Source organism: Culex quinquefasciatus, chromosome 2, assembly GCF_015732765.1.
Source record: "Culex quinquefasciatus strain JHB chromosome 2, VPISU_Cqui_1.0_pri_paternal, whole genome shotgun sequence".
NCBI lineage: Eukaryota > Metazoa > Arthropoda > Insecta > Diptera > Culicidae > Culex > Culex quinquefasciatus.
The window spans coordinates 28,170,564-28,196,163 of record NC_051862.1 but is presented as its reverse complement, the minus strand read 5'-3'; the positions used below and the strand labels follow the sequence as shown (position 1 = coordinate 28,196,163).

Here is a 25,600-nt window from a genome sequence, read left to right as displayed (position 1 = left end):
TGAAACTTTTGAATCTAAAATAAACGTAGTAACATTTTCAAAAAAAAAAACAACGAATTTATAAATCTTCTTATTTGTACTAAAATTCTAAAATAGTCTTTCTATATTGTTATAGAAATTTTCAACAAAGAGTTGCCAAAATTAGGCAAATTGTTATTGCAATGTGTGTTTTTCAAAAGTTTAGTACAATTAGTTGGATCTGCATTCGTGCATACCCGTTTAGTACAAAACCGTTAACTAATTCTCGAAAGCTCATTTCGCTCCCCCGTTTAAAAAACAAATGTTACCTAAATTTCCACGCCACATTTGCTCCAATCCTGACGTCAAACGCCTTCGCTTCCAGAGAAGAAAAAAAATCGACACCTAATCAAAACATGTTTATTTCGGTCCATTTCAATGGCAAAACAATCGTGTGACCGCACGTTCTCTATTTGTTGCCACCACCAAACCCGGGTTAAATTTGCCCACCCCCCCCGCAGGTGGCGCCGGTGGTGCGTGACGTACCCACGGTTTCACGTCAATCGTGTGACTTGAGAAGAAAAAAAAGTCCCCGCGCGTTTAGTTTTGAGAAACGTCACCTGTGCCAATGTTTGTACTAATCTGCATCTGCGCTGAAAGGCTTCGGGTTCAGTGGAAACCACGCGCCTTCACCGCAGGGCGATGTTTGAACATGTGATGGGAAGGTAAACAAAAGAGCTTGGTTGTACTAAAAATTAAGCTGTTGCGTAGCGTGGTTCACGTTTCTATGAAAAAGACAAAAGTTGTTATTTTGTCTTGCATCAACCGGAATTTCGTTCTTTTATGTCCCCAGAAACACTCCTGAAAATTTGAGCCCATTTGGTAAGGTATAGGAGCTCCTGTTTTAATTTGAAATTTATATGGGATTTTGATTTATTTTCCATGGGAAACTATCTTTTTACATTGTATTAGGATTTTTTTATAAATCGATGAAATGACTTGATTCTTATAGTAGGAGATAGGTTTTGAACTGGGAACAACTTTGTAGAACATACCAACATGCTAGGAAGTGACCCTTTAAAGATACAGATACTTTTAGATGGTGGCTTTTGAAGTAAAGCCCTTCAAAAGCCACCATCTAAAAGTATCTGTATCTTTAAAGGGTCACTTCCTAGCATGTTGGTATGTTCTACAAAGTTGTTCCCCAGTTCAAAACCTATCTCCTACTATAAGAATCAAGTCATTTCATCGATTTATAAAAAAATCCTAATACAATGTAAAAATAGTTTCCCATGGAAAATAAATCAAAATCCCATATAAATTTCAAATTAAAACTGGAGCTCCTAGACCTTACCAAATGGGCTCAAATTTTCAGGAGTGCTTCTGGGGACATAAAAGAACGAAATTCCGGTTGATGCAAGACAAAATAAAAACTTTTGTCTTTTTCATAGAAACGTGAACCACGCTACTGTTGCGTCAGGACTTGGAAATCAAGTGGTTGACTGAAAAAAAACAGTTGTACTAAAAATGTGTTTTTAATAAAAAGTTATTTAAGATGTAATCAACATCCAAAGACATTTTGTACTAAAATTTACACTTTTTATCAATTCAAATAACAGATCAATTGTTTAGTACACTTTAGTCTAAATCATAAATTTAATAAATACTTGATGAAAGAACATTTTTTCTAGAGACAAACTGAAATGATTATTTTAGTGCAAATTATGTTTTCTGTCGTTTCTGCTCTCAACTTTAACTTTAGTACTTAAACTAGAATTCCAAATTCAAACTGACATTTAATTAGATTTTTTCAAACAAAACTTTCTGACCATTTTCGCAAAAAAAACAGTAGGCCATGCCAAATCATATCGCACACTACATCGCTACGCCCAAACAGTGATAGTGACTTTCGTAGTACTCGTACTACTACCAGAACGGTCATAGCAGGCCCGCGAGCGTAAAAACTTCTACAAACGTACCACACAAAAAAGTCACACATTCATTCATAAGAACGCGAACGCCATCGCCTACTACTCTGTCAGTGGCGCGTAGGCTTGTATTATCGGGTGTGAGTGGTGAGAGATGTGGCGAGAGATCAATTTCTACAAACTCTCATTATTGAGCTCTCACGTTTCACACACAATCGAACGCACGCCAGCAGCGGTGATGATGGTGATGGATGGTGGATGACTCAAAAACAAAAACAGCAAAACAAAATCGGAAGGGCAGGGTTTCTGAAATTTTGAAAAACTGTAGAATATTTGTCGAAAAAATTAACAATATAAAATGTTTCACCAAGACAATTTCAACAATTTTGTTCAACACAACACACAATTCAATGCTTAAAAACATAACCATCACATTTGTGAGGAAAATTAATCAATATTATGCACCGCATATTCACCTTTTTCTACACACTCAAAAAAGTTACAGTCGATGGGATCCAAACCCAGCATACACAAAGAGGATGAGCGCCTTAGCCCGCTCGGCTATAGCCTTCAAAAATTGAAAAAAGTATAAACATTTAAACTACGAGGCTTCAACATTTGAATGTAAAAGTGTTTTCAAATGCTGTATACACCTGTCCAGTAGTTTTTCTATCATAAGTATCCAAAACTTCGATAAATAGACAATTTTTCTTGCAAAAAAAAACTTTTCAAAAATATTTTTTTCAAAAATGACCGAAGTCACCAAAAAAGTTTCAGTCGGATTAAAAATAACAAAAAAAATCGAATGACCGAAATCTGAGAGAGAAATGCTCATATCTACAGTATTTATTATACGTCCTATAGAAAAATAAATATTATAACTAATTTAATGAAAAAATAATTATCAGAGGTAACACAAATTATGTGTTTCCCCGCAAAACAATATTTTCGAAAAACTGAAAAATCTACCGTTTCCATTTTTAGACTTTTACTTAACCTATAATTGTTTAAAATTTGTGGAAACTGTGTTTTTTCAATGACACCATATTTTTTTCATTGTTATAATGATGATATCTTGGAAACTATTGGTCCAATTTTTAATACTAAAAATGAAACTAACGTGAAATTTTCTGGTCTATTAAATAAAATGATTTTCTAAATTTTAAAACCTAGACTAACATTTGAAAATGTACAAACAATTTTTTAATAAGCTTTTCCCTAATTCTTGAAGAAAATAAATTATTTTTATATGAAAGAGCATAAAATTTCACAATAAGTAATATTTTTTATTTTAAATTGCTTTTTCCCAACAAAATCCAAAGATTTTGCATGGATCGTCACACACCTTCAAAAATGTTAGAAACAATTCTACCTACAAGATTAGAAAATGCAATTTAAATTTCATTTTTGAGATTGATAATTTGCTCCTTTTGCCTGTTTACATTTACCTTTTCTTTGCAACTTCTAAACTTTTTGAAAATGTGTGGATATGACCAGCATCAGAAACGCACACTATTGAAAAAAGCAATTTTGATAAACTCAGCAATGGATGATTTTTTTTAAAGGTCAAAATAGTGCCAAACATGTTCAAAAGTGGCTTTCGATAATAAATCAACTTAATATCTTTTAATTAAAAACGCCTTTTTTCATTTTTCAATATCCATACAAAGAATTTTTCAAAATTCAAATTTAAAAACAATAAAAACTGGGAAAGTGAAACTTTTGTTATCCTTACTTCCTTGCCGAAGACACCTATTTGAGCAGACTTTTATAAAAATATACTTTTCAAGTTAAAGTTTTTTTGAAAATTCATATGCAGCCCAGACTCGATTATCAGACGGCCTCAGAAAAATTTCACTTCGGGTATTCGAATCTAATCGAATTACGAAAAAAAAATCTTTGTCTTATTTTTGATGGTCGAGCTTAAGTATGACACATAAACTACTCAAAAATGGTTTAGAATTATTAAATACAAGATAGCGGCCAAAATGGCAGTGATTACATATCGAAAAGATGCATTTTTTAATTTGAAAGGCAATCAAATATTCAAATTTAAAACAAATGAAGTCGCAGAACTCGAATTTGATGTAAAAAGTTAGAAAACAAAATTACACGAAATTTTTTTTTTTTTTTTGGTCCTGATTATTCGAAGTCCCATACAAACCTTCGGATAATCGAGGCTTCGGTTAATCGAGTCTGGACTGTACTATTTTGAATGGACAGCTGCTCAATTTGTATGAAGACTTGAAATAACATTTCTGAGTAAATGCTTTAAAAGATTTTGATCTTGACCTAGTTTTTTTAATTAATACGTTACTGTTTTTACTCACCTTTTACTCGGAACTTGATAAAATATATAAACAAATATTTTTTTATTCACTCCCACATTCCGTGAAACTTTTTTCAAGATGTTTTTTTTTAACACTATACTAGTTTTGTATTTTTTCGAAAAACTTTTCTCTATCTCAAATGCAAAACGTCACATTTCACCAAGATTCTTTTTCGCCAATTCCTGGTGGAAAATTACCGGTATCAAAACATGCAACATGCGGTCAGCAGACGACCCCCCAAACGACGACAGAGAGAGAGAGAGAGAAAGCAAAAAAACTATCAAAATAAATATCTTCCCTCGCCTTGATTCCACAAAAAAACCAAACCAAATAAAACCGAAATGTTTGGGCGAAAAATAAAACTAACCTCAAATGCAAAATAATAAATACACACACACTCACACACACGAAATCTTCGTCGCGGTCTCTCACGCGCGCGCCGGTCTATTTGTCTTATTTTCTCTTTCTTGCTCTGTGTGTTTTTTGGTTTCTCTTGTTTGGTCTTGCCTTTTTGGTTTCTTCTTGTTTCCTTTTTTCCTGCTTTCGTCTTCTTCCCTTTCTCCGTCCCGCTTTAGCGGTCTTTCTCTCCGTTTCGCTCGCACCTCTTCATGGCTAGAGATCCTAAATAGGGAGACTGGTCGAAGTGAATTTGACGTACCCAAACAGACACGAGTTTGACGTATCCAAACGAGCATTTGCCTTTACGCCCAGCAAAACTTATCAGTGTTGCCAAGCTCAAAACATACGTTGCCAGATCGATTTAGCCAGCTTAGACCAGTCTCCCTATTTAGGGTCTCTATTCATGGCCACCTTGGACAGGTCAGTACGGCGAAATTTTTATTTTTCTTGATTTTGCTTTTTTTTTTTGTCTCGCCACTCTGCAACACCATTAAAATTATTGCGCTCACACGCGATGAGAAGGAACGAAAAACAAACTTCGCACACTTTTTTTCTGCAGACCCGGCCGGGCCCCGAAAGAGCGAAAGAGAGCAAAGAATAATATTGGTTTGAAAAATTGCACCAAAGAACAAGGGAAAAATACCGGAGTCAACGGCCGAAATCCGCGCCGACCGAAAGTCACCAAATTCGCACCAGATGTCCGCCCGGACATCGGGCAAAATTTAGCCCCAAATAGCCTAATTGGACCGAAAGAACAAAACCGACCACGCGACACGAAGGCCACGCGATTGTTGCGCACTCGAAATGCTTGCCCGAACCCGACGAGAAAAGTTAGACTACTGAACGCTGAGGAGGAACCAGCAGGACCAGGCGAATCGCGTGCAGTAGGCCAAGAAAGGGTGGACCCGAAGAAAGGCCGGAAGGAGCCGGGTTGGGCGGAGTAGGCGGCGGGTGGCAATCGTCTTCGTCGTCGCCGCCGTCAAAATAGAGAGAGAATCTCGCGAGAGAGAGGATTTTTGTGCGAAAAAAAGGCGAAATCAAACACGCACATTTTCAAAAAGAAGTGCACAAACACAGGGAGAGTTTGATTCGCGGTTCTGCGTGATACTGATAAAAGCGGTGAATTCAATGGAAGTTTTTTTCCTTAAAAATACAACATTACAGAAATAAAAAAATACAAAAATACAAAAATACAAAAATACAAAAATACAAAAATACAACAATACACAAATACAACAATACAAAAATACAAAAATACAAAAATACAAAAATACAAAAATACAAAAATACAAAAATACAAAAATACAAAAATACAAAAATACAAAAATACAAAAATACAAAAATACAAAAATACAAAAATACAAAAATACAAAAATACAAAAATACAAAAAATACAAACACATTATAAAACTCAAAAGAGCAATTCTCTACGAAATCGGTCTTTTTTCTTCAATTTTAATTTTTGTATTTTTTAATCCGACTGAAACTTTTTTGGTGCCTTCGGAATGCCCAAAGAAGCCATTTTGCATCATTAGTTTGTCCATATAATTTTCCATACAAATTTGGCAGCTGTCCATACAAAAATGATGTATGAAAATTCAAAAATCTGTATCTTTTGAAGGAATTTTTGATCGATTTGGTGTCTTCGGCAAAGTTGTAGGTATGGATACGGACTACACTGGAAAAAATAATACACGGTAAAAAAATTTGGTGATTTTTTATTTAACTTTTATCACTAAAACTTGATTTACAAAAAACACTATTTTTAATTTTTTTATTTTTGATATGTTTTAGAGGACATAAAATGCCAACTTTTCAGAAATTTCAGGTTGTGCAAAAATCATTGACCGAGTTATGAATTTTTAATCAATACTGATTTTTCAAAAATCGAAATTTTGGTCGTAAAATTTTCAACTTCATTTTTCGATGTAAAATCAAATTTGCAATCAAAAAGTACTTTACTAAAATTTTGATAAAGTGCACCGTTTTCAAGTTATAGCCATATTTAAGTGACTTTTTGAAAATAGTCGCAGTTTTTATTTTTAAAATAAGTGCACATGTTTGCCCAGTTTTGAAAAAAATATTTTTGAAAAGCTGAGAAAATTCTCTATATTTTGCTTATTCGGACTTTGTTGATACGACCTTTAGTTGCTGAGATATTGCAATGCAAAGGTTTAAAAACAGGAAAATTGATGTTTTCTAAGTTTCACCCAAACAACCCACCATTTTCTATCGTCAATATCTCAGCAACTAATGGTCCGATTTTCAATGTTAATATATGAAACAATTGTGAAATTTTCCGATCTTTTCGAAAAAATATTTTCAAAATTTTCAAATCAAGACTAACATTTTAAAAGGGCGTAATATTGAATGTTTGGCCTTTTGAAATGTTAGTCTTGATTTGAAAATTTTGAAAATATTTTTTTCGAAAAGATCGGAAAATTTCACAAATGTTTCATATATTAACATTGAAAATCGGACCATTAGTTGCTAAGATATTGACGATAGAAAATGGTGGGTTGTTTGGGTGAAACTTAGAAAACATCAATTTTCCTGTTTTTAAACCTTTGCATTGCAATATCTCAGCAACTAAAGGTCGTATCAACAAAGTCCGAATAAGCAAAATATAGAGAATTTTCTCAGCTTTTCAAAAATATTTTTTCAAAACTGGGCAAACATGTGCACTAATTTTAAAATGAAAACTGCGACTATTTTCAAAAAGTCACTTAAATATGGCTATAACTTGAAAACGGTGCACTTTATCAAAATTTCACTACAGTACTTTTGATTGCAAATTTAATTTTACATCGAAAATGAAGTTGAAAATTTTACGACCAAAATTTCGATTTTTGAAAAATCAGTATTGATTAAAAATTCATAACTCGGTCAATGATTTTTGCACAACCTGGAAATTTCTGAAAAGTTGGCATTTTATGTCCTCTAAAACATATCAAAAAATAAAAAAATTAAAAATAGTGTTTTTTTGTAAATCAAGTTTTAGTGACAAAAAGTTAAATAAAAAAATCACCAAATTTTTTTACCGTGTATTATTTTTTCTAGTGTAGTCCGTATCCATACCTACAACTTTGCCGAAGACACCAAATCGATCAAAAATTCCTTCAAAAGATACAGATTTTTGAATTTTCATACATCATTTTGTATGGACAGCTGCCAAATTTGTATGGAAAATTATATGGACAAACTAATGATGCAAAATGGCTTCTTTGGGCATACCGAAGGCACCAAAAAAGTTTCAGTCGGATTAAAAAATACAAAAAAAAATCGAATGACCGAAATCCTAGAGAACTGCTCAAAACCAATAAATAGCTACAGCAATGCTCCAGCCAATGAATTTATTTATTTAATAATTCGTTCATTAACCCGATCCGTCTCCTCACATCAAATTCACTGCAGAACTCGGCTCTCTGTTTGACTCGATCGAGTGAAGCAAATCAAATTTAAAATGTCAATTGAAAATTGACCGCGCGTCTGTCGTGCGTGGCAAAGAACATCCATCGGCACCCCGATAGCAAATCATATCAATACGATCCAAGACGTGATCTCACCTTCGCTGGTGATAAATTATATTTCGAGCCTGTCAGTTAGAATTAGGCAGAGAATAAAGTGATGTTTGATGAAGTTATTGCTGTGAAACAATGTTGCAATGGCTTGTGCGCAAGGTTTTATTACGATTTGCTTTTAATTGAAAACAAAATTTGTAGAATATATTAAATATATTTAACATCATGGCAAATAAAAACATAAAAGTTAATTATAGATGGATTATTATAGAGAATTTTCTCAGCTTTTCAGAAATATTTTTATCAAAGGTGACCAAACATGGGCACTGAATTTAAAAAATAATAACTGCGACTATTTTCAAAAAACTTACCTGAAAATGGCTATAAAATGATGCTTTTTGTCAAAATTTCACCTAAGTACTTTTTGCTGGCAAATTCGATTTTACATCGTAAAATGATTAAATAAACAAAAATAGTAACTTTTGTTTTTCGTAGAACAAATGTGACTCAAAAAGTCGTCCTGAACACTCAAAAATTTATTGTTTAAATCAACATGAAAAAATATGAAATAAAATTGCGCGAAAAATTGCGGTATTTTACCTTTTTGAAATTCTGCTTTAGGAATACTCACTTTTTCTATTATCATATAGTAAAAAAATTGCCTACTTATTAGAGGTGGGCAAAAAAGAGCGAACCGCTCAAAGAGCCGGTTCACTGAAAAGAGCGAACGAACCGTGACTCACAAAAAAAGAACCGCGGTTCTTTTTTAAACTCCGGTCTTTTGAAAGAACCGTTTCAATATGGCATGATTTTTGTTATAAATATAATTTATAGAATTTCCAAAAAAAATTGTATTAAATTTGTTTTTGAGAATTTAAATGATAAATGATTTTATTATAATCAAAAATAATCAAATAAACTTTCCACTATACAACTGAGTGTACATTGAAATAATACCGGAATACAAATTTTTACATTTCAAATAGCATAATTTGTCAAATATTACTAAAAATCTACTGAATATTTGAGAGATTTTGGGAAAAAAATAATCATTTTGTCCTATTAAACTTTAGCGTTTATAGACTTTATCTATTAAATCAAAATGTAGAGAAGAGTTCACGGAATATTTTCTCCAAATAAAATATCAGCATTTGTTCAATTCTTGCAGAAAAAAACGCAATTTTAAAATTAATAGCAATTTTTCCTAGATTTAAGTTTGGATAACATTCAATTACTCGAATGATTAGTTGTGAGTAGAAATCTTAACATAGAGACCACCAAGACCTATGATTTTCAAAGGCATGTTCTTGTTTTCAGTTTTATTTTTTATCAAATATCACAATATATTTTTCAAAAAACTTCCAAAATTTATTGGAAATAGAAGTCTTATCAACTGAAAACAAATTAAGAAGCATTTTGGGATCGATCTAAAATATTTTGAATTTTTGTGAAATTCCGTTGCACAGTAATGCATTTTTTTCGGCTAAAAAAAAGTTCATCAATACTTCGATATTTTGAAACTAATGATTGTCATACAACTGGAGACAACAACTGTTTAAAATACATTTTAGAACTCTTTTTTTATTAAAATGTTTATACCATGCCTTGTTACTATTTTTTTTAATTTTATTTTTTTGAAACTTTGGCCAGAGTTGAGGGACATAAACTTCAAAAAATATTTGGTACGGCCTAATTTATAAAAGTCCAATGCATTGCATGTGAAATAACTTATAACATCACACAATTCTTGAAAAAAAAAACATTTTCATCCAAATTTTGAAAAAGAGCGAAAGAGCCGTTCAAAAGAGCGGCTCTTTTTACAGAGCGAACGAAAATGAGCGCCTCCTTAAAAAGAGCAGTTTTGCCCACCTCTACTACTTATCATCACTAAAAATAACAGTGCTGAAAAGTTCAACTTTTCAACATGATGTCCGTAGTGACAGTTCAATAGGGCGAATCTGCGATTGTAAACAAGCAGTCTATCCCTTTTGCTCAAGTGACGGTTCACGTCAAGCAAGAGGGGGATAGACTGCTTGTTTACAATCACAGATTCGCCCGATTGAACTGTTACACGGATGCCGCAGAATGGTATCCTTAAACGAAGCACGAGATTTCGTCTACCACCTTATGTTGCTCCATCCAAATTGATGTGCAAGTCAGAGTAAGTAGGTAGATAAAACTTTAACTGTTAAGATTAGTCGCCTCTTTCGAAGCTCGCAAAAATTGCCGTAGCGGACGGTATTTCACGTCCTCATGGCGGGGTATTGGTATTAGTTTTCAACTAGCAATAATCGCACCTCGGTAGAACCTCATTGGTTACGATATCGCCACTGCGCAAAGCTAAAGAATGAAGGGAAAAATCGCCGGTTATGTCTACCCGGCCGACCTGGTGCGCTAGCGATGACTGACGGGCTGGTTGGGAACGAAAGGCGAGAGGCGGGGTTGAGTGAAGGTAAGTGAAACAGAGGACGCGACGCAACGGCGATTTTTACGCTTTGTTGAAGTGAGGGAGAAAGAGAGGGAATGATGATTTGGGCAAACCACGTGGCTTTTGGTGCACGGTGGGGCTTTAGGATGGAATTTGTTGTTCATTTTTACACAAGTTTTTTTTATTTTGAAAATAAGGTAAATCATGGATTTGTAAATACACAGTCTATTCAGGCTCGAAATGAATTTGGTCATCAATAAGCAGGATTGACTGCTTGTTCACAAATCCACATTCGTCATTTTACATTGTTTTGCTTGACACTCTCACTTTTAATTTCTCGATTCACAATTTCGAGCAAAACATTCATAGTGGGCCAATTTGCTTTTTAAACGTCAGTTCATGTCTAAACGCAGATTGTTGAGGCAATTGCAAACCTCTTTTTTTACCTAAGCTTCCGTCCACCCCGGGATTCGAACTGAAGACCTTTGGATTGTGAGTCCAACTGCCTACCAGCGACTCCACCGAAACAGGACCCAGAGAGACAAGTCCAACACCTGGATTGAGCTAACGACCTAACCTCTAGATTCTAGACCGGGTCCAACATATAATTCTCCGTCCGACGGAAGGCTTGATCAGACAAATCTCGTCTCGAAAAAAATACCACCGGTGCCTTCTGGGAACGAACCTGACGGCCTGACTGGATGAGAGGCAACCACGCTTTCCCCTACTGCACGGATCCCGGCAGTTCATGTCTAGAGTTTTTTTTTAACTCTTTGTTTCGGATTGGGTACTAAAGCCCTATGTAAATTTTTATGTACAATGGTAAAAAACACGATGAAAAACCCATTTCTGATCACTTTTTTTTTTCATTGTAATGCAAAAAAAATGACAAGACAACATTTTTTCAGTGGATTAACTATGGTCCCCTTGAAACGAGCTGTCAAGTAGGAACTTTTCTGTCAAGAAGGACCGCGAGGTTAATTTTTTTTTTAAATTGATTTCAAAATCCTTTTTAAACTCTTTGTTGTTGTACAAAGGGTCATTGCACTCAGTAAAATAAGCTTTATCGCTGTAAACAATAATATCAGCAATCTAAGCTTCATTTTAGGACCAAATTTGGTTACCTCCGTTGGCCCACTTAAAATATTTCACTTGATTTTAATTATTTTTTTGTAACATTTTTGTCCTGTTCAACCCACCTTGTGCGCTACCCCTGCGACTGAACACATTTCCAAACCAACACTTCGAGAACGCTACAACAGCTTTCAACTGTCAAACCCGTACCGCTATGCAGAGTCCAACTCCAACTGATCGTCATCATCAGTTTTGTTTTCGTCGTTGCCATCGCCGGGTCGGGTCACGCGTGTTTGCTGCAAGAAAAATCTACCCCGGTGAATCTCCCCCAAATGGACTCGGCTCCGTCCACGGTGGCGCTGAGGACCGCCTTCCACCGTGAGCGGTTCTGCCGGCTGTGTATGGGCCTGTCGGACAATAATCGTTTGCAGCGGTTCTTCGACGTCGGGACCCCGGCCAATCCGGACCTGCTGAAGCACATCCGGAGCTTGGTCAACGTTGAGGTAAGAGTGATTCTTGTTTTTTTTTGCAAGTTGTTTCTTTTTTTATGGTTGGAATAAATTGAAGAATTTCATAAAACATTGTTTAAAGTTTAAGAATTTGTCAGAAAGTTGTCCAATCGTACCGCTCTTTATGGGAGATCTGTCAATTTCTACCTCATAAATCCGGTGCTTCATATCTCAGTCACGAAATATTCTAGGAGAGCTGGTAGTGCCGATCTCGAGCCAAAATTCTCAGTTGGTGGGATGATTCATCCTACACTCAGAATCAGAACTATCCCTCAAAAGGGTATTTTCTACCCTTTTTCAAGGTCACCATAGTATACCATATACACTGTAAAACTGAAAATCGCACTTTGCTGAGTTCGTTTTCGCACTTTTACATACGATTTTTTCAGTTCAGCTACGATTTCACCTTTTATTGTGTAATCATAGTCGAACTGAAAAATGTATGAAAAAGTGCGAAAACGAACTCAGCAAAATGCAATTTTTAGTTACAGTGTATGCACTTAAAATCAGTACAAATCCGAAATCTACACTCAAATTTTAGAAGTATCCCTCAATAGGGTTCTTTCTATTTTTTTTTCAAGTTCACCCGGCGTCACCATTTTAAAAGAGTATGTCAAAATCAGTACATTTTCAATACCCTTGACGACGGCTGAACTTGAAAAAAAGGATACCTTTCACTTTGAGTGTAAGGCTTTCTGGGCTTTCTAGGCTCAGTGAAAAAAATTTAATTTATCCCAAAAATGACGAACTTCTTCTCGTCAAAGTTGCAATGAGCTGGCGAAATATGTTCTCTGACAAATCGGGCTGTCAGTCAGAAAAACCAGCTAGAAGTCGCCTGACAAAAACTTTTGCTAGAAAAAGAAAGCAGATCTGATGCAAACAAACCCGCAGCTGCCATGTAAACATACCTTGAATGAGTTGGTAAAGTATTGACTACCCAATCAGATTTATTTCCCGAACTTTGGCAGAATTCAGGGTGGCCACTCAAGCCGGGAAATCGGGAAAGTCGGGAAAAAGTCGGGAACTCGCCAAAATCTACAAAAAATCGGGAAAAGTCTGGAATTTGTGATTTTTTGTTAAAAAGTGGGGAATCCCAAGCATACCTGTTTGAAAAATATGTTCAAACTCTTGAATAATTTTTAAATATTTTATACACCTTTGAAATTAATTTCACTCATTTCGTCTTCAGCATCGAATTTAGGGTTCCTTTCCTTATTTCAATCTTTGAGAATGAAAAGGCTTTTTAAGACGTAAGACGTTAATAAATCTAATAAATCTGATGATAATTGTGGCATGTATTTGACCCAATTTTTTATTAATAAAAAGATTGTTTTTTTTTTTACTAAGTTTATCGAACAAATGATAACGTAACATATAACCACGAACGAATATAACTTCAAAATAACACCAAGGTCAGCGTATAGTTAAGATTCTGATTCTACTTCAATTTGCCAAACTGGTTGAATATTTAAAAAAATTAATCCAAATTCAGTTTGGCATAGTTTTTTATTTGTGGTCAATTTGTTTGAATGTTCATTCAGTCATTTCAAATATTGTTCCCAAATGTTCTTTTGCCTTAAGGTGAAGCCGTTGATCATTTTCAAAGAAAATTAATCATCACTATAAAAAATTGTGTATTAAATTCAATTTAACGAATAGCAGCATCAAAAGGAATCAGCATGTGCCAGTTGTTGCCTTCTTGAAGCCACTGTAGGAATTTTTAATCTAAATCAATTGTGCTTCAAAATTTATATACTTTTGTGGCACAGTCATTGACGTCCTAGTTGGCAATCATTGATTAATGACGATTTCCATAACTTTACAAGGAATGGGATAATCGTTACCAAAAGGAATCAGCATGTGTAGGGCACTATTCTAAACAACTTGTTGAAGGAATTTTGTCAAAATATTGAAAGCGACGCAAAATTTATATCTTTGAACGAAAAATCATGACAATGATGGAAGTCTTCACGTTAAACTTTTGTTCGATACACGTTTTCAGTTTCCGGAAAACTTAAATTTCGAAAATAATACAAACGTTTTTTGTTCTGAATGAAAAAATAGAAAAACTGTTTAATGCTTGAAAAATAGTTCAAAATCTTGAAATTGTAAATAAGGCTGGCAAAAAATGTCATCTAAATTTTTGACTTTCAGATATCCTGATTTTTAAGCGAAGATGGCGTTCGAATTGTGAACGCCCGAAATGTCAAATTCATGCAGTGGTACCAACATTACGAAAAAAGTGTGCCATGGCATGACAGCCACATTTTTTCTAATGTTGGTGCTACTGAGCGATTAGAATTCTGACATTTAGGACGTTCACAATTCGAACGCCATCTTCGCTTAAACACCTGTATTCGCCTGTATAGTCAGTTTATTAATCAATTTACGAAAATATTGTTTTTCTGAATTCAAAATTTGTAAATAGTATCAAGCATTGGCTTGATTAAATTAATAAGAATTTGTTTGAGTTATAACAAAAAGTTTAGAGAACCTTGCTTTAAAGAAACATTCTTATGAAAAAAGTGGTTCAATATGAAGTGTTGTCAAACTGAATTTTTCATTGAACATTTACATACTGGCACTTCGATATATAGAAACTGATTCATAAAATTTAATATCAAAATTTATAAAGTTTTAAAGGATACTTCGTAAAATATCTTTTAAGCGAATTCATAGATATTTTTAAATTCTTTGAAAGAATAATAACTTTAATCAAGTGAAAAGATATGTAAAGATTTGATAAAAAATATAAACCAAAGAATAACATTTAAAATTGTGTTATCTTGAACTTTTTGTCATCATCATTTTCATTGCCAGTTAAAACAAAGTTTAAAAAAAACATTATTTTTGGTTATTTTAAAAATTTAAATTATAGGTATTTTTTATGCATTCGTTTATTTTTTTAAATCTTATAATTTGTGTTTTTACTCAAAACAATGCTTTTATTTTTGAAGAAAGGTTGAAGGTTTTAAGAATTTATTATTATTATTATCACTTATTATCATTTTAATGCAAAACAAAATAATAAATTGGCAAGACAACAGTTTTCGATGGATCAACTACCCAGTCAAATCAATCCGAATCCTGAAACGGAATCTAATTAGAATCGTATACAAATTCCGTTTCAAACGCAACAACCGGTTCGAACACGGAACCGGTTGTTGCGTTTGAAACGGAATTTGTATACGATTCTAATTAGATTCCGTTTCAGAATTCGGATTGATTTGACTGGGTATGGTCCCCTTGGAACGAGCTGTCATGATCAGCGACAAGGGCACGCTCCCGATCGTGAACACTCCGCCCACGCGTTTTTGGAGAGGACACCTAAGAGGCTTGCCAGGAAGCGTACCCGCCGCACACCAAGGTCGAGGTTCTGAAGACTTCCCGCTTTGATCTGACCAACCTACTGGAGCTGCTCGACGATGGCGATGGCCAGAGATCTAAAGTGTCAACCGGTGCGCCAAGAATGACGTCGTTGTAAACCGCCTCGAGAGGAACAAAAAAATCTGTGCAATATGTTGACTCTGCTAAACAAAAAATAAATAAAGTGCGCTCGGGGTTGGGATGCGTTTTTAACGATTGGTTAAAGGGTAAATAAAAAAGTAAATTCATTAAAAAGTTTAATCTATTTCTATGGTTGAATTCCAATTTCAAATGGATTCAACAAAAACAAAAAAGAAAACCAGCAAGAAAAAACAAGAAGAAGAAGCAACTGTCAAAGCCAACACGTCCATTCCGTTTCGATTCCGTTTGAATTCCGCTCGAACCGATTTGCGGCGAAAACTCAAACGGAACCGGGTGTTGCGTTTGAAACGGAATGCGTTTTAGAATCTAAAACGAACACTGTTTAGAATTCGAATCGAACTTTTTTCGCTCAAGCGGAATTCTAAACGGAATTCAAACGGAACGCGCTGGGTGGGCAAGATAGGCTTATCCAGGTTTTTAAGCGAAAATGGCGTTCCAATGGTGAACGCCCGAAATGTCAAAATCACGCAGTGGTACCAACATTACGGAAAAAGTGTGCAATGACATGACAGCCAATTTTTTTTCTAATGTTGGTGCTACTGCGCGATTTTGACATTTCGGACGTTCAACATTCGAACGCCATCTTTGCTTAAAAACCTGGATATCATCGTCCGTGCTTATATTTCGCCATTGCCATGTTGGTCGCCATCTTGAATAACAAAATTCCTAAATTACTTAAGAGCACTTTTGGGTTCATATTAGACCTCAACAAACAAGACAAAGATGTTCCATTGTCTCATTCTTTCCTCCCCCCCAGATCGTCTTCCCCGACGACCAGCACTCGGAAATCTGCTCACGGTGTCTGCACTCGCTCGAAAACTTCTTCGTCTTCCGGAACCTCTGCCAGACGGTGGACGTGCGGGTGCGCCAAATGCGTGCCGAAAAGTCCCCCGCCCCACCGGAAGTGGATCCGGATCCGGTATTTGAGGTTCCGCCACTACTCCCTCCGGAACCGGAGGAAACGGTGGAATTGCCGCCGGTTCTGCCGCAGCAGAAAACGATGGGGATATTCGAGTGTGTGGAATTTTGCCACGATCCGGCGGATGAGCCCGAGGAGTACCGGCTGGTGGTGAAGGGGTTCGTTTATAGCCAAAAGAGTTTGACTGATTGGCTGTGCGAGGTTGAGAGTTGCGGCTGTCGGCTTGACGTGGACAAGGATCTGAGCGACTGTCGTCCGTTGACCGAGCACGGCCACGAGCCGGAGAAATATGATGGACGCGAACGTTTCAAGATTAACCGGGCGGTTCGTGAGTTCCTGGACTTACTGCCCAAGCGTGTCCGGTCAACCGTGAACGAAAGTGTCCTCAACATCGAGTCCTACCAGCAGAACTCCGATCCGGAACAAATGCCCGAACTTCCTGCGCTTCAGAGTGTCGACGTGCCCCAACCGGAAGTGGCCTTTTTCAACTGCTTGGAGCGAGGTCTTTCGATGGTCCGTGGCAGGTATCACTACCTTCTGGCCCAGGTCCAGGGCGGTAGAAGCATGTGGTTGTGCACCTGGACCGACTGCAAGGTAATCCTCGAGGCCAACTCCCAGCTGACCGCTTTCAGAACCCTCTCGGAACATTCCCACTACCCTCCGAGTCAGTCCGCCCTGAAAGAGAGCACCGCAAACCAAATTTCCCAGGACGGCGCTTTCGCCGAGCTGGCTGCCTGCCCGGCAAATGACGGCCAAGTGGCGCAACCGGAAGTGACCTTCTACCGCGTGGTCAAATCCGGGATCGGCGTCCAGCACGACGGCTTCTGCTTCCGGCTGGGCGGATTTCTCGCCGGTGGAAAGAGTCGCTGGGGTTGCGTTTGGCACGGGGCTGTTCTGTCGAGCTGGAACTCGCCGGAACGCTGCAATGCCGGCTGGTTCCGGCGGGCGAATCCTCGCATGGTCATCCGCGGCCGGAACCGGTTTGCTCGATGGTCAACACCGTTTCCCCGGTCAAGGCGCTGGTCGAGCTGAACGGGAAGCGCAGCGTGATGGGGCAACAGACGGGAGTGCACGAGATCCTCCAGGGTAAGGGATTGGGGAAAGATTGTGTTTTTGAACAAGTAGTAAATGATGTCCTCTCTCTCTTTTCAACAGGAAGGCCCCAGCTGCAGCTCAAACTGACCAAAGTGGTAAGTGAAATATTGAAGGGATTCTTGCACCTTGACGTTTAGTTTAATCAATTGAAGGCGGAAGCTTTTGATTCTTCAAGCGACGAAGACGCTGCCATGTTGAATTTATCTTGTTTGAATTTTATTGAGCAGTTGAATAAAATATTAACCCAGTTGAAGTTGCACCCAAAATTGTTATCTGTGTTACTGCTCGATCACAACTTGGTCGGTGGGGAAATTGTCACGCGAAAAACCTTTCCCCTAACTTGTTTAGTTTCAAAAGAAACGTCCGCTCTGTACGCGATCCACAAAGCGAGTGTGAAAAAAAGATTGACATTTGACAGCTCACGCTTCTCCTGCATGCCGGTTGTTTCCGTCAGTTTGGCAGCATTGCGCGTCAGCTACACGCTGACATAAGTTTGAGCAAAAGTTCTTTAAATCCTGAAAAATGTCCCCACAACGTTTGTCTTCCAGCAAGTGCCGGCAACCGTGCGACACCAAATGGAGCCCCCTCCACCGTCAAAAATGGACTTTTACCGCATCCGAAGGACGCTGGGCTTGCAGTTCGAGGGCGCTCGCTACCTGCTGGCCAGATACAGCACCAACGGGAACAGTCGGTGGGCGTGCGAACGGATGTCGCCCCAAAAGTGTCCGGTGCGCGTCATTTTGAACCGCGAGATGCACCTTTTGTCGAACGAGCACACCCACAACCACCGACGGACCAGAATCCTTCCGTTGGGATCGGCGCTGAACGCAAAACAGATTTCCCCGCAGGAAGTTGCAAGAGAGTTGAAAGATAACAAAGGCTCGAGCGGGGCGAACAAGCGCCGGGGGATTCTCGAGGTGTACGATGGGTGGGTTTTGAGGTTTTTAAAATGTTTTACTTTGTTTTGAGAGATTTTTTTTCGTGTTTTTTTCAGGCGCCGCATTATAAGGCGGACAAGATTGGAGCGAGCGACAAGCGAAGAGTCGGTGAGCGTCAATGGTTCGTCCCTATCACTGAGCAAAACTTACACAGCTTAACGAAGTGTTCTACACATGATCTGGCCCTGCTGTACAGAGCACTCAAAAATCAATCGCAAAACACTTGAATTTTGGGCACCTTAAGATGCTGTCAATTCAATAGCACAACACTTGAATTTGATGTGTTGTGTCACATGAAAAACTACATTATATCTATCGGTTTTAAATGGTGTTTCCTTCTATAATCAATCCATGTTTGTGTGAAATAGAAAAGGATTTCGGTTTGTTAAAAATAGAAGAAGTTGCGTCATAAAATTAATTTGACAGCTTTTATTTTCTATCAACTTTGCTTGTCAAAATTGTCTCTTCTTCCGGTTGTCCCTGCTCTCAGGATCGTCCTCCTGGTCAGGTTCGGGTTGTTCGCCACCACCGCTTTCTGCGGAGATGGAGGCCCCCGGGGAATCTTCTTGTTGATTCGGAACCGCGGTCGGTTCCATCTAATCAAACTGTGCCTTGACCATCTGAATGACGCATTGCTTGGCCCCTGGGTGGAATGCATTCGAATCCAGCTTCTCACCGATTCTCCAGCACCAGGCGGGTGTTTTCCTTAATTTCATCAAACGCTTCCTGGTACGGCATCTGCAGCTCAATCGCATCCTTCCTGCAAATCACACAAAATAGATCCCCACAAAAAATCTTTCTCCCCACTCATCAAGTGGGCCGAGCCACGTAGCCCAGTGGTAACGCTTCCGCCTCGTAAGCGGTAGATCGGGGTTCAAATCCCGGCTCGGACCAACACAAACTGGTGATCTTTTCCCTTCTGGAATCGATTGCTTAGTAAAGGGAAGGTAGTGTATCGTCACAAACTGGACCTTATCACGACACCTTAGGGAGGCGACCTATGGAATGTTAACATTAACCTTAACATGTTCACATTAAGTTGAGAATGAACTGCCACTGAATCCGCTTTGTAAATGCCGGCCCCGATACTCTTCAATGGTGTTCCCCTCAGGAACTGGGAAAGATTTACTTATCAAGTGGGTGAATCTGCGGAAAGCACCTCTATCGCCAAAGTTGGCCTCTTTCCGGGTGCGGGAGACCGAGCCCTTCCGCTGGCCATACGGACACAGCCTTGTGACGATGCTCGTCTTCGCGGCCACAAACCGGGCAAGCAATTTACTGGACAGGAACATGGCGGCAGCAAACTCACGCGGTCATTCAAGCCTGCGAAAAACGAACACACCGGACCGCCAAAACACAAATGAAGAAACGAAGCAAAGTCTGCCGAAGCTGTCACGAAACTGCATTTCAAATCAAAACAAGATCAATTTCAAGTGTTTTCCTCATCACTTTGACTAAAAAGTGTGGCGTATTTTCAGTGTAGGTTCTTCCTCCTGCTCCTCCGTTGTAAACAGTTAAACGAGCTCACAGTGAGCAGTCAAAATTTTATGACAAGAGCAAGGCTGACATCCAAAATTTAAAACTGTTGATTTTTCAGGTAAATAAATGTACAATAATAAACTGACATTAAAAATTCTGTTATGTTCATCATCTAAAGAAAAATATAATATTTAACCAAACAAACAATTTGAAAACAATATTATTATCACAAAAATGACTAAATGCTCCTCAGAGTGTCGCCACATCCGCTTGTGGTTTCGTAATGTAAACAAAGAGCTGTCAGCGTCCCTGCGAAATGCCAAGTTCACAGCCTTTCTCGACAGGAAGTATACATAAAAAATAGCTTATGCCTTGGCTCCAGCTGATACGCAGATCGGAAGAAACGCAAAACACTATATAAAAAAACGTCCAAGAAACAGTCAAGGAAAGGGAGCGTTCTTTTATTACGTAACGCAGTAGGGGGAGGGGGTCGGAGGCCGTGTTACGCTCCATACAAAATTTTTAAAATTTGTATGGAAATTTTGTTACGAGGGGGAGGGGTCTAAAAGTCCGATTTTTCGCGTTACGTAATAAAAGAACGCTCCCAAAGGGTCACGAAAAGATTTTTCTTAGGCGGTACGCAGCTGAAAAGTAACAGAAACGGAAAGTGACGTTTGGCGTTTTTGCGCGAGGTGATTGTTTGCAATGGTTTGATGCTAGTTTTGATGATAAAATCAAAGAAATGGAATATCCCTTTTGAAAGCGAGTGATAATTGTAAACGATTTAATAATTTTGTATTCGATACAATAATAGTTAAAATCTGCGCCGAATCTCAAAACTCTGACATTAAATTCAATAATAATCTGAAATTTTGAAATTCAGCAATACAAATAATTCAAAAATGAAAATTCTAAAATATATTAAAACAAACAATTAAGAAATTTTATCTAAAATTTGGATATTCAAAATAAAAAATATGCAGAATTTATTAATAATTTTAATATTCAAGTATTTATAAATTCAATAGCTCAAAAAAAGAATTGAAGCATGGAAAATTTCAGAAATTTCAAATTCTAAAATTCTCGAAAACCTCGAAATTGTAACATTGAAAGCTCCCAAAGGGTCACGAAAAGATTTTTCTTAGGCGGTACGCAGCTGAAAAGTAACAGAAACGGAAAGTGACGTTTGGCGTTTTTGCGCGAGGTGATTGTTTGCAATGGTTTGATGCTAGTTTTGATGATAAAATCAAAGAAATGGAATATCCCTTTTTGAAAGCGAGTGATAATTGTAAACGATTTAATAATTTTGTATTCGATACAATAATAGTTAAAATCTGCGCCGAATCTCAAAACTCTGACATTAAATTCAATAATAATCTGAAATTTTGAAATTCAGCAATACAAATAATTCAAAAATGAAAATTCTAAAATATATTAAAACAAACAATTAAGAAATTTTATCTAAAATTTGGATATTCAAAATAAAAAATATGCAGAATTTATTAATAATTTTAATATTCAAGTATTTATAAATTCAATAGCTCAAAAAAAGAATTGAAGCATGGAAAATTTCAGAAATTTCAAATTCTAAAATTCTCGAAAACCTCGAAATTGTAACATTGAAAGCTTTATTTTTTCCAAAGTTCAAAAAACTAGCTACAGCTATTGCATTTGAGCTAGAATTCTCAAAGAATTCTTGAAAAAATCTTGCAGGATGATCGCAGCATTCTAGTAAGAACAATTCGCTCTGTAAGAGTTCTGAAAGAATCCTGCGAGAACGCCGTGACTGGGGCGCTTAGCTTTAAGTACGGTATGCTGATCGGAAGGAACGCGGACCGCGTTACGCGGTCAAGAAATGTTGCGTGTTCTTTTCGTGACCCCCCCCAAGAAAAGTTGACAGTTCGGTATGAGCGCGATTGACGGTGTGCGCGCTTGAGGTTCTTTCGAGGAAAAAATAAAAAGATTAAAAATATTCAAAAGTTAAAATTAAATCGGGATTAAATAGATTCAAAATGTTTATTCAAAAACTTTTAATAACAATTATGAACAAAATTAAGAAATCAATTATTGAAAATTTCTTTTTAACAAAAAACAAAAAAATTGAAATTCTTAAATTCTGAAACTAGAAAAACTAAAATTAAAAAAAAATTAATTATGAAATAAGAAAATCAAAAAATTATGTAATCATGAAATAAGGAAATCAAAAAATCAGGAAATTAGGAAACCAGGGAATAAGGAAATTTGGAAATTATGATATTATGATAATTAGTAAAATATAGAAAATAAGAAAATTATTATCCGCGCACCACCAAACCGAAGTGCGCATCTCTTCTGTTCCGCAAAAAATCTGTTGCGCCATACAAAAATTGAGTGGTTTGTCGTAATCGTGTACATCAGCCCGTGGCGCAACAGGCTTTGACAGGTTGCGCTCGTATTTTGATTTTTGTCTGCCTTCACAATATTAAATTATGATATAAGGAAACAAGGAAATTAAGAAATTAGGAAACTTGGAAATTAGGAAATTAGGAAGTTAGGAAATTTGGAAATCAGGAAATTTTTAAATTAGGAAACTAGGAAATTAGGAAGTTAGGAAATTAAATTAGGATATTAGGAAGTGTGGAAGTTATGAAATTGGGAAATGAGGATATCAGGAAACTAGGAAATTTGGAAATTAAGAAGTTAGGAAGTTAGGAAATTAAGAAGTTAGGAAATTAAGAAGTTAGGAAATTAGGAAATCAGGAAATTAGGAATTCAGGAAATTAGGAGTTTAGGAATTCGCAATTCGCATTTCGCAATTTTCATTGTAAGAACGGGCCTTGGCCGATCTTATGCACTAGGTTCCCGACGAACACGCACTGCCCTTACACCTACATCTCACCCTTGCTCTGAGTCAGTACGAGCAGCACGCTAGAACACGCTTTGAGTGTTCGTGCCAGGCATGCACACCTTCTTTTCCGGTTACGCATTTTAACTCGGCCGAGGGTGGTACATTACGTAGGGTTTGATGTAAGTATAAGCGCCTAACCATTTATAGTGTGCCTATCAACTTTCATTAAAGCAAAAACTGTTTTATTTTTAGTTTGAATTCAAAAACTTATTGTTATTTACTGTGTATTGTTTTCTCCTGAAATCTTCCCTATTGTTGAGTCGTGTTTATCTGTTGCTATTTCTTTTGTCGCGGTGTTTTGTTACAATATTTTGGTCCTAAGCATTTTATAAAAGTTTTTCAAAAGTACAATAGTAATATTTGCGTTAATCCTTTAATCATTTCATAAATTGAGTCAGGGCTCGAACCTCACTTGCTTAAGAAAAAGGTGAAGTATCAAAACAATGGACAGTGAAAGAAATATACTATGTAAAGAATCAATAGTAAAAGAAAGATAGTAATTTATGAAGTAGATAAAGAAATTAACAATAGTTAATAAATAGAGGTAACAAACAAGCTTAGATTGTATTGAGGGCAATTTACAGGGAAGATGAGAAATTATTCAAATAGATAAATAAAGAAAAGGCATATGATAAACAAAATTGACATCGCTGCCAAATTAAGGGAAAGCAGACAGTTTTTTTACAGCAGAATCAGTTGGTAAAATAGAGTGGAAACATCGCTGCCAAATTAAGGGGAAGCAGACAGTTGGTAAAAAAGAGTGGAAAGGCGTTGAGAAATAAGAGAATCAAATAAGTAAAATCGAAATCAAACGGAGAATAGTAAGCAGAAGCCGTTTTAGAAAATCAGTGAAACAAAATAAACAGAAGATAGCTGATAGCTGAAATGGAAAGAAGAGAAACCCCGTTCTGCGATGCTCAGGTACATCCACAGCAGTTGACTCAACATACTGCGAATCAAAACAATACCGTCTACAATCACAAATTACTTCCCTTTCCCACATTCACGCGCCCCTTTCTTTTAGCCGCCTCTACTCTGACCCTCGCTGGTCAAAGGTTTACGAGTCGTTTCCACAGGCCACCAGCTAGGTTACACCTTGTCATCATGATGACTAAACCAAGCCAACGTGGAGGTAAGAAAATAGGACACTTGCAAGGAACCAGAGCCATGCTGTTTTGTCCAAACAGCACTACGGATGTAGTTGGGCTCTTTCCGGGATGTTCCTAGCCTAGGTGTGTCAACCGACGAGTATCATCAGTATCATGCACCCTTGGCCTGCAGAAAATTAGGAGTTTAGAAAGTTAAGAAATTTGGAAATATGTAAATTAGGAAATTAGGATATTCGGAAACTAGGAAATCAGGAAATTAGTAAATTTGGAAATTATAAAACAAGGCTGGTACAAATGATTTTTTTCTTGAATTCTTGAATTCTTGAATTCTTAAATTCTTAAATTCATAAATTCTTAAATTCTTAAATTCTTAAATTCTTAAATTCTTAAATTCTTAAATTCATAAATTCTTAAATTCTTAAATTTTTAAATTTTTAAATTCCTAAATTCTTAAATTCCAAATTTTTTTAAATTTCCAAACTCTTAATTTTTGGAAGAAATAGAGTTTTTGATTGTTACAATTTCAAGGTTTTCGGAAATTTGTATTTACGAATTTCTATATTTTCAAACTTTTTGAATTCAGACTTGAACATTCGTTTCGTATTTTAACAATTTTGAGCTATTGAATTTATAAAAACTAATTATAATTATTATTCAATTCTGCATTTTTTTAATTTTGAATTTCAAAATTTCAGATTTTTGTTGAAATTTTCTTTATTATTTTCAAAAAAATTGTTATTTGAAATTTCGGAAATGTTTGTTTTTCATATTTTTGAATTTGTTTTTTGGTTTGATTTCAAAATTTCAGATTATTATTGTATTTTTAGTAAAAACATAGATATTTGTATGATTATTGTCAAGTTTAATTTCACTCCGATTTACTTCATTTTGGACCCGCGAGTGTGGATCAATCGGACAGCGCAGGGGACTCATAATCCAGAGGTAGCTGTTTGGTACTAGCAATAAATAGTTGGTGACACGATGGCCGACATCTATAAAGACAACTTCTTTTTTTTTTTTTTACTCCATTTCGACCAAAAAAACTAAATCTGCCCTTTTAATTTCAATATTCTGCTTTTTAAGATTCAGCGGGAATTTTAAATATTTTTGTATCCAATACAAAATTATTTAAACGTTTGTAGTTATCAGTCGCATTCTAAATGGAAAATTACAATTCTTTGATTTTTTCATCAAAACATATTGCAAATAAGCACCGCGCGAAGAAACGTCAAACGCACCCTTTCCTTGACCGTTGCTTGGGCGTTTTTTTATATGGAGTTTTGCGTTCCTTCCGATCCGCATACCAGCCTTTGGGACTTTGGGTTGTAAATAAATAGTTAAAATATTTAAAAAGCAGTTAGATTCAAATGATCGTGCAGCACAAAACTGCAAAACTCCACGGAGAACGCTTTCAGTCGCAGGGTCGAGAACTGTCATCGCGATCTTTGACATTTCTCCTCTTGTCAACTGCACTTTGCGCCCTCTCGCTCTCTCTCTT

The 25,600-nt window shown here is 36.6% G+C and overlaps 3 protein-coding genes and 1 non-coding gene across 6 annotated transcripts in view; 1 reads left to right on the top strand and 3 right to left on the bottom strand.

The window, feature by feature from the left end:
- Positions 1 to 5,470, bottom strand: part of LOC119767949 (insulin-like receptor) — a 263,166-nt gene extending 257,696 nt beyond the window's left edge. Inside the window, exons 1-2 of the mRNA XM_038258020.1 lie at positions 5,259 to 5,470; positions 4,217 to 4,398 (exon numbers count right to left, since the gene is read on the bottom strand). The gene's annotated coding sequence lies outside the window, so the exon portion shown is untranslated. The remainder of the gene's footprint in view (positions 1 to 4,216; positions 4,399 to 5,258) is intronic.
- Positions 5,471 to 10,337: 4,867 nt separating this feature from the next.
- LOC119768201 lies at positions 10,338 to 10,478 on the bottom strand. The gene has a single exon (XR_005278013.1). It is a non-coding gene; the product is annotated as a U4 spliceosomal RNA (small nuclear RNA).
- A 1,421-nt stretch (positions 10,479 to 11,899) lies between these two features.
- On the top strand, positions 11,900 to 17,784 carry LOC119767760. Its single transcript, XM_038257199.1, has 3 exons — positions 11,900 to 12,141; positions 16,433 to 17,680; positions 17,750 to 17,784. The coding sequence occupies exons 1-2, from the start codon at positions 11,971 to 11,973 to the stop codon at positions 17,624 to 17,626; spliced, it is 1,365 nt and encodes a 454-aa protein (XP_038113127.1). The 5' UTR covers positions 11,900 to 11,970; the 3' UTR covers positions 17,627 to 17,680; positions 17,750 to 17,784.
- A 1,298-nt stretch (positions 17,785 to 19,082) lies between these two features.
- On the bottom strand, positions 19,083 to 20,069 carry LOC119767761. Of its 3 annotated transcripts, none has more exons than XM_038257200.1 (2): positions 19,757 to 20,069; positions 19,083 to 19,387 (listed from the first exon to the last, which is right to left on the bottom strand). In XM_038257200.1, the coding sequence occupies exons 1-2, from the start codon at positions 19,917 to 19,919 to the stop codon at positions 19,224 to 19,226; spliced, it is 327 nt and encodes a 108-aa protein (XP_038113128.1). In that variant the 5' UTR covers positions 19,920 to 20,069; the 3' UTR covers positions 19,083 to 19,223. The 3 variants fall into 3 exon arrangements, with proteins under 3 accessions (XP_038113128.1, XP_038113130.1, XP_038113129.1); XM_038257202.1 differs by having other exon boundaries at positions 19,761 to 20,069; XM_038257201.1 differs by having other exon boundaries at positions 19,787 to 20,069.
- Between the last annotated feature and the right edge of the window lie 5,531 nt (positions 20,070 to 25,600).

What these genes read in the sequence shown, in the direction of transcription:
- LOC119767760 (XM_038257199.1), top strand. Translation starts at nt 11,971, where the DNA reads ATGGACTCGGCTCCGTCCACGGTGGCGCTGAGGACCGCCTTCCACCGT. An exon ending in GGAGCTTGGTCAACGTTGAG is followed by an intron (nt 12,142 to 16,432) that starts GTAAGAGTGATT and finishes CCTCCCCCCCAG; the next exon opens with ATCGTCTTCCCCGACGACCA.
- LOC119767761 (XM_038257200.1), bottom strand. Translation starts at nt 19,919, where the DNA reads ATGTTCCTGTCCAGTAAATTGCTTGCCCGGTTTGTGGCCGCGAAGACG. An exon ending in CAGATTCACCCACTTGATAA is followed by an intron (nt 19,388 to 19,756) that starts GTAAATCTTTCC and finishes TGTGATTTGCAG; the next exon opens with GAAGGATGCGATTGAGCTGC.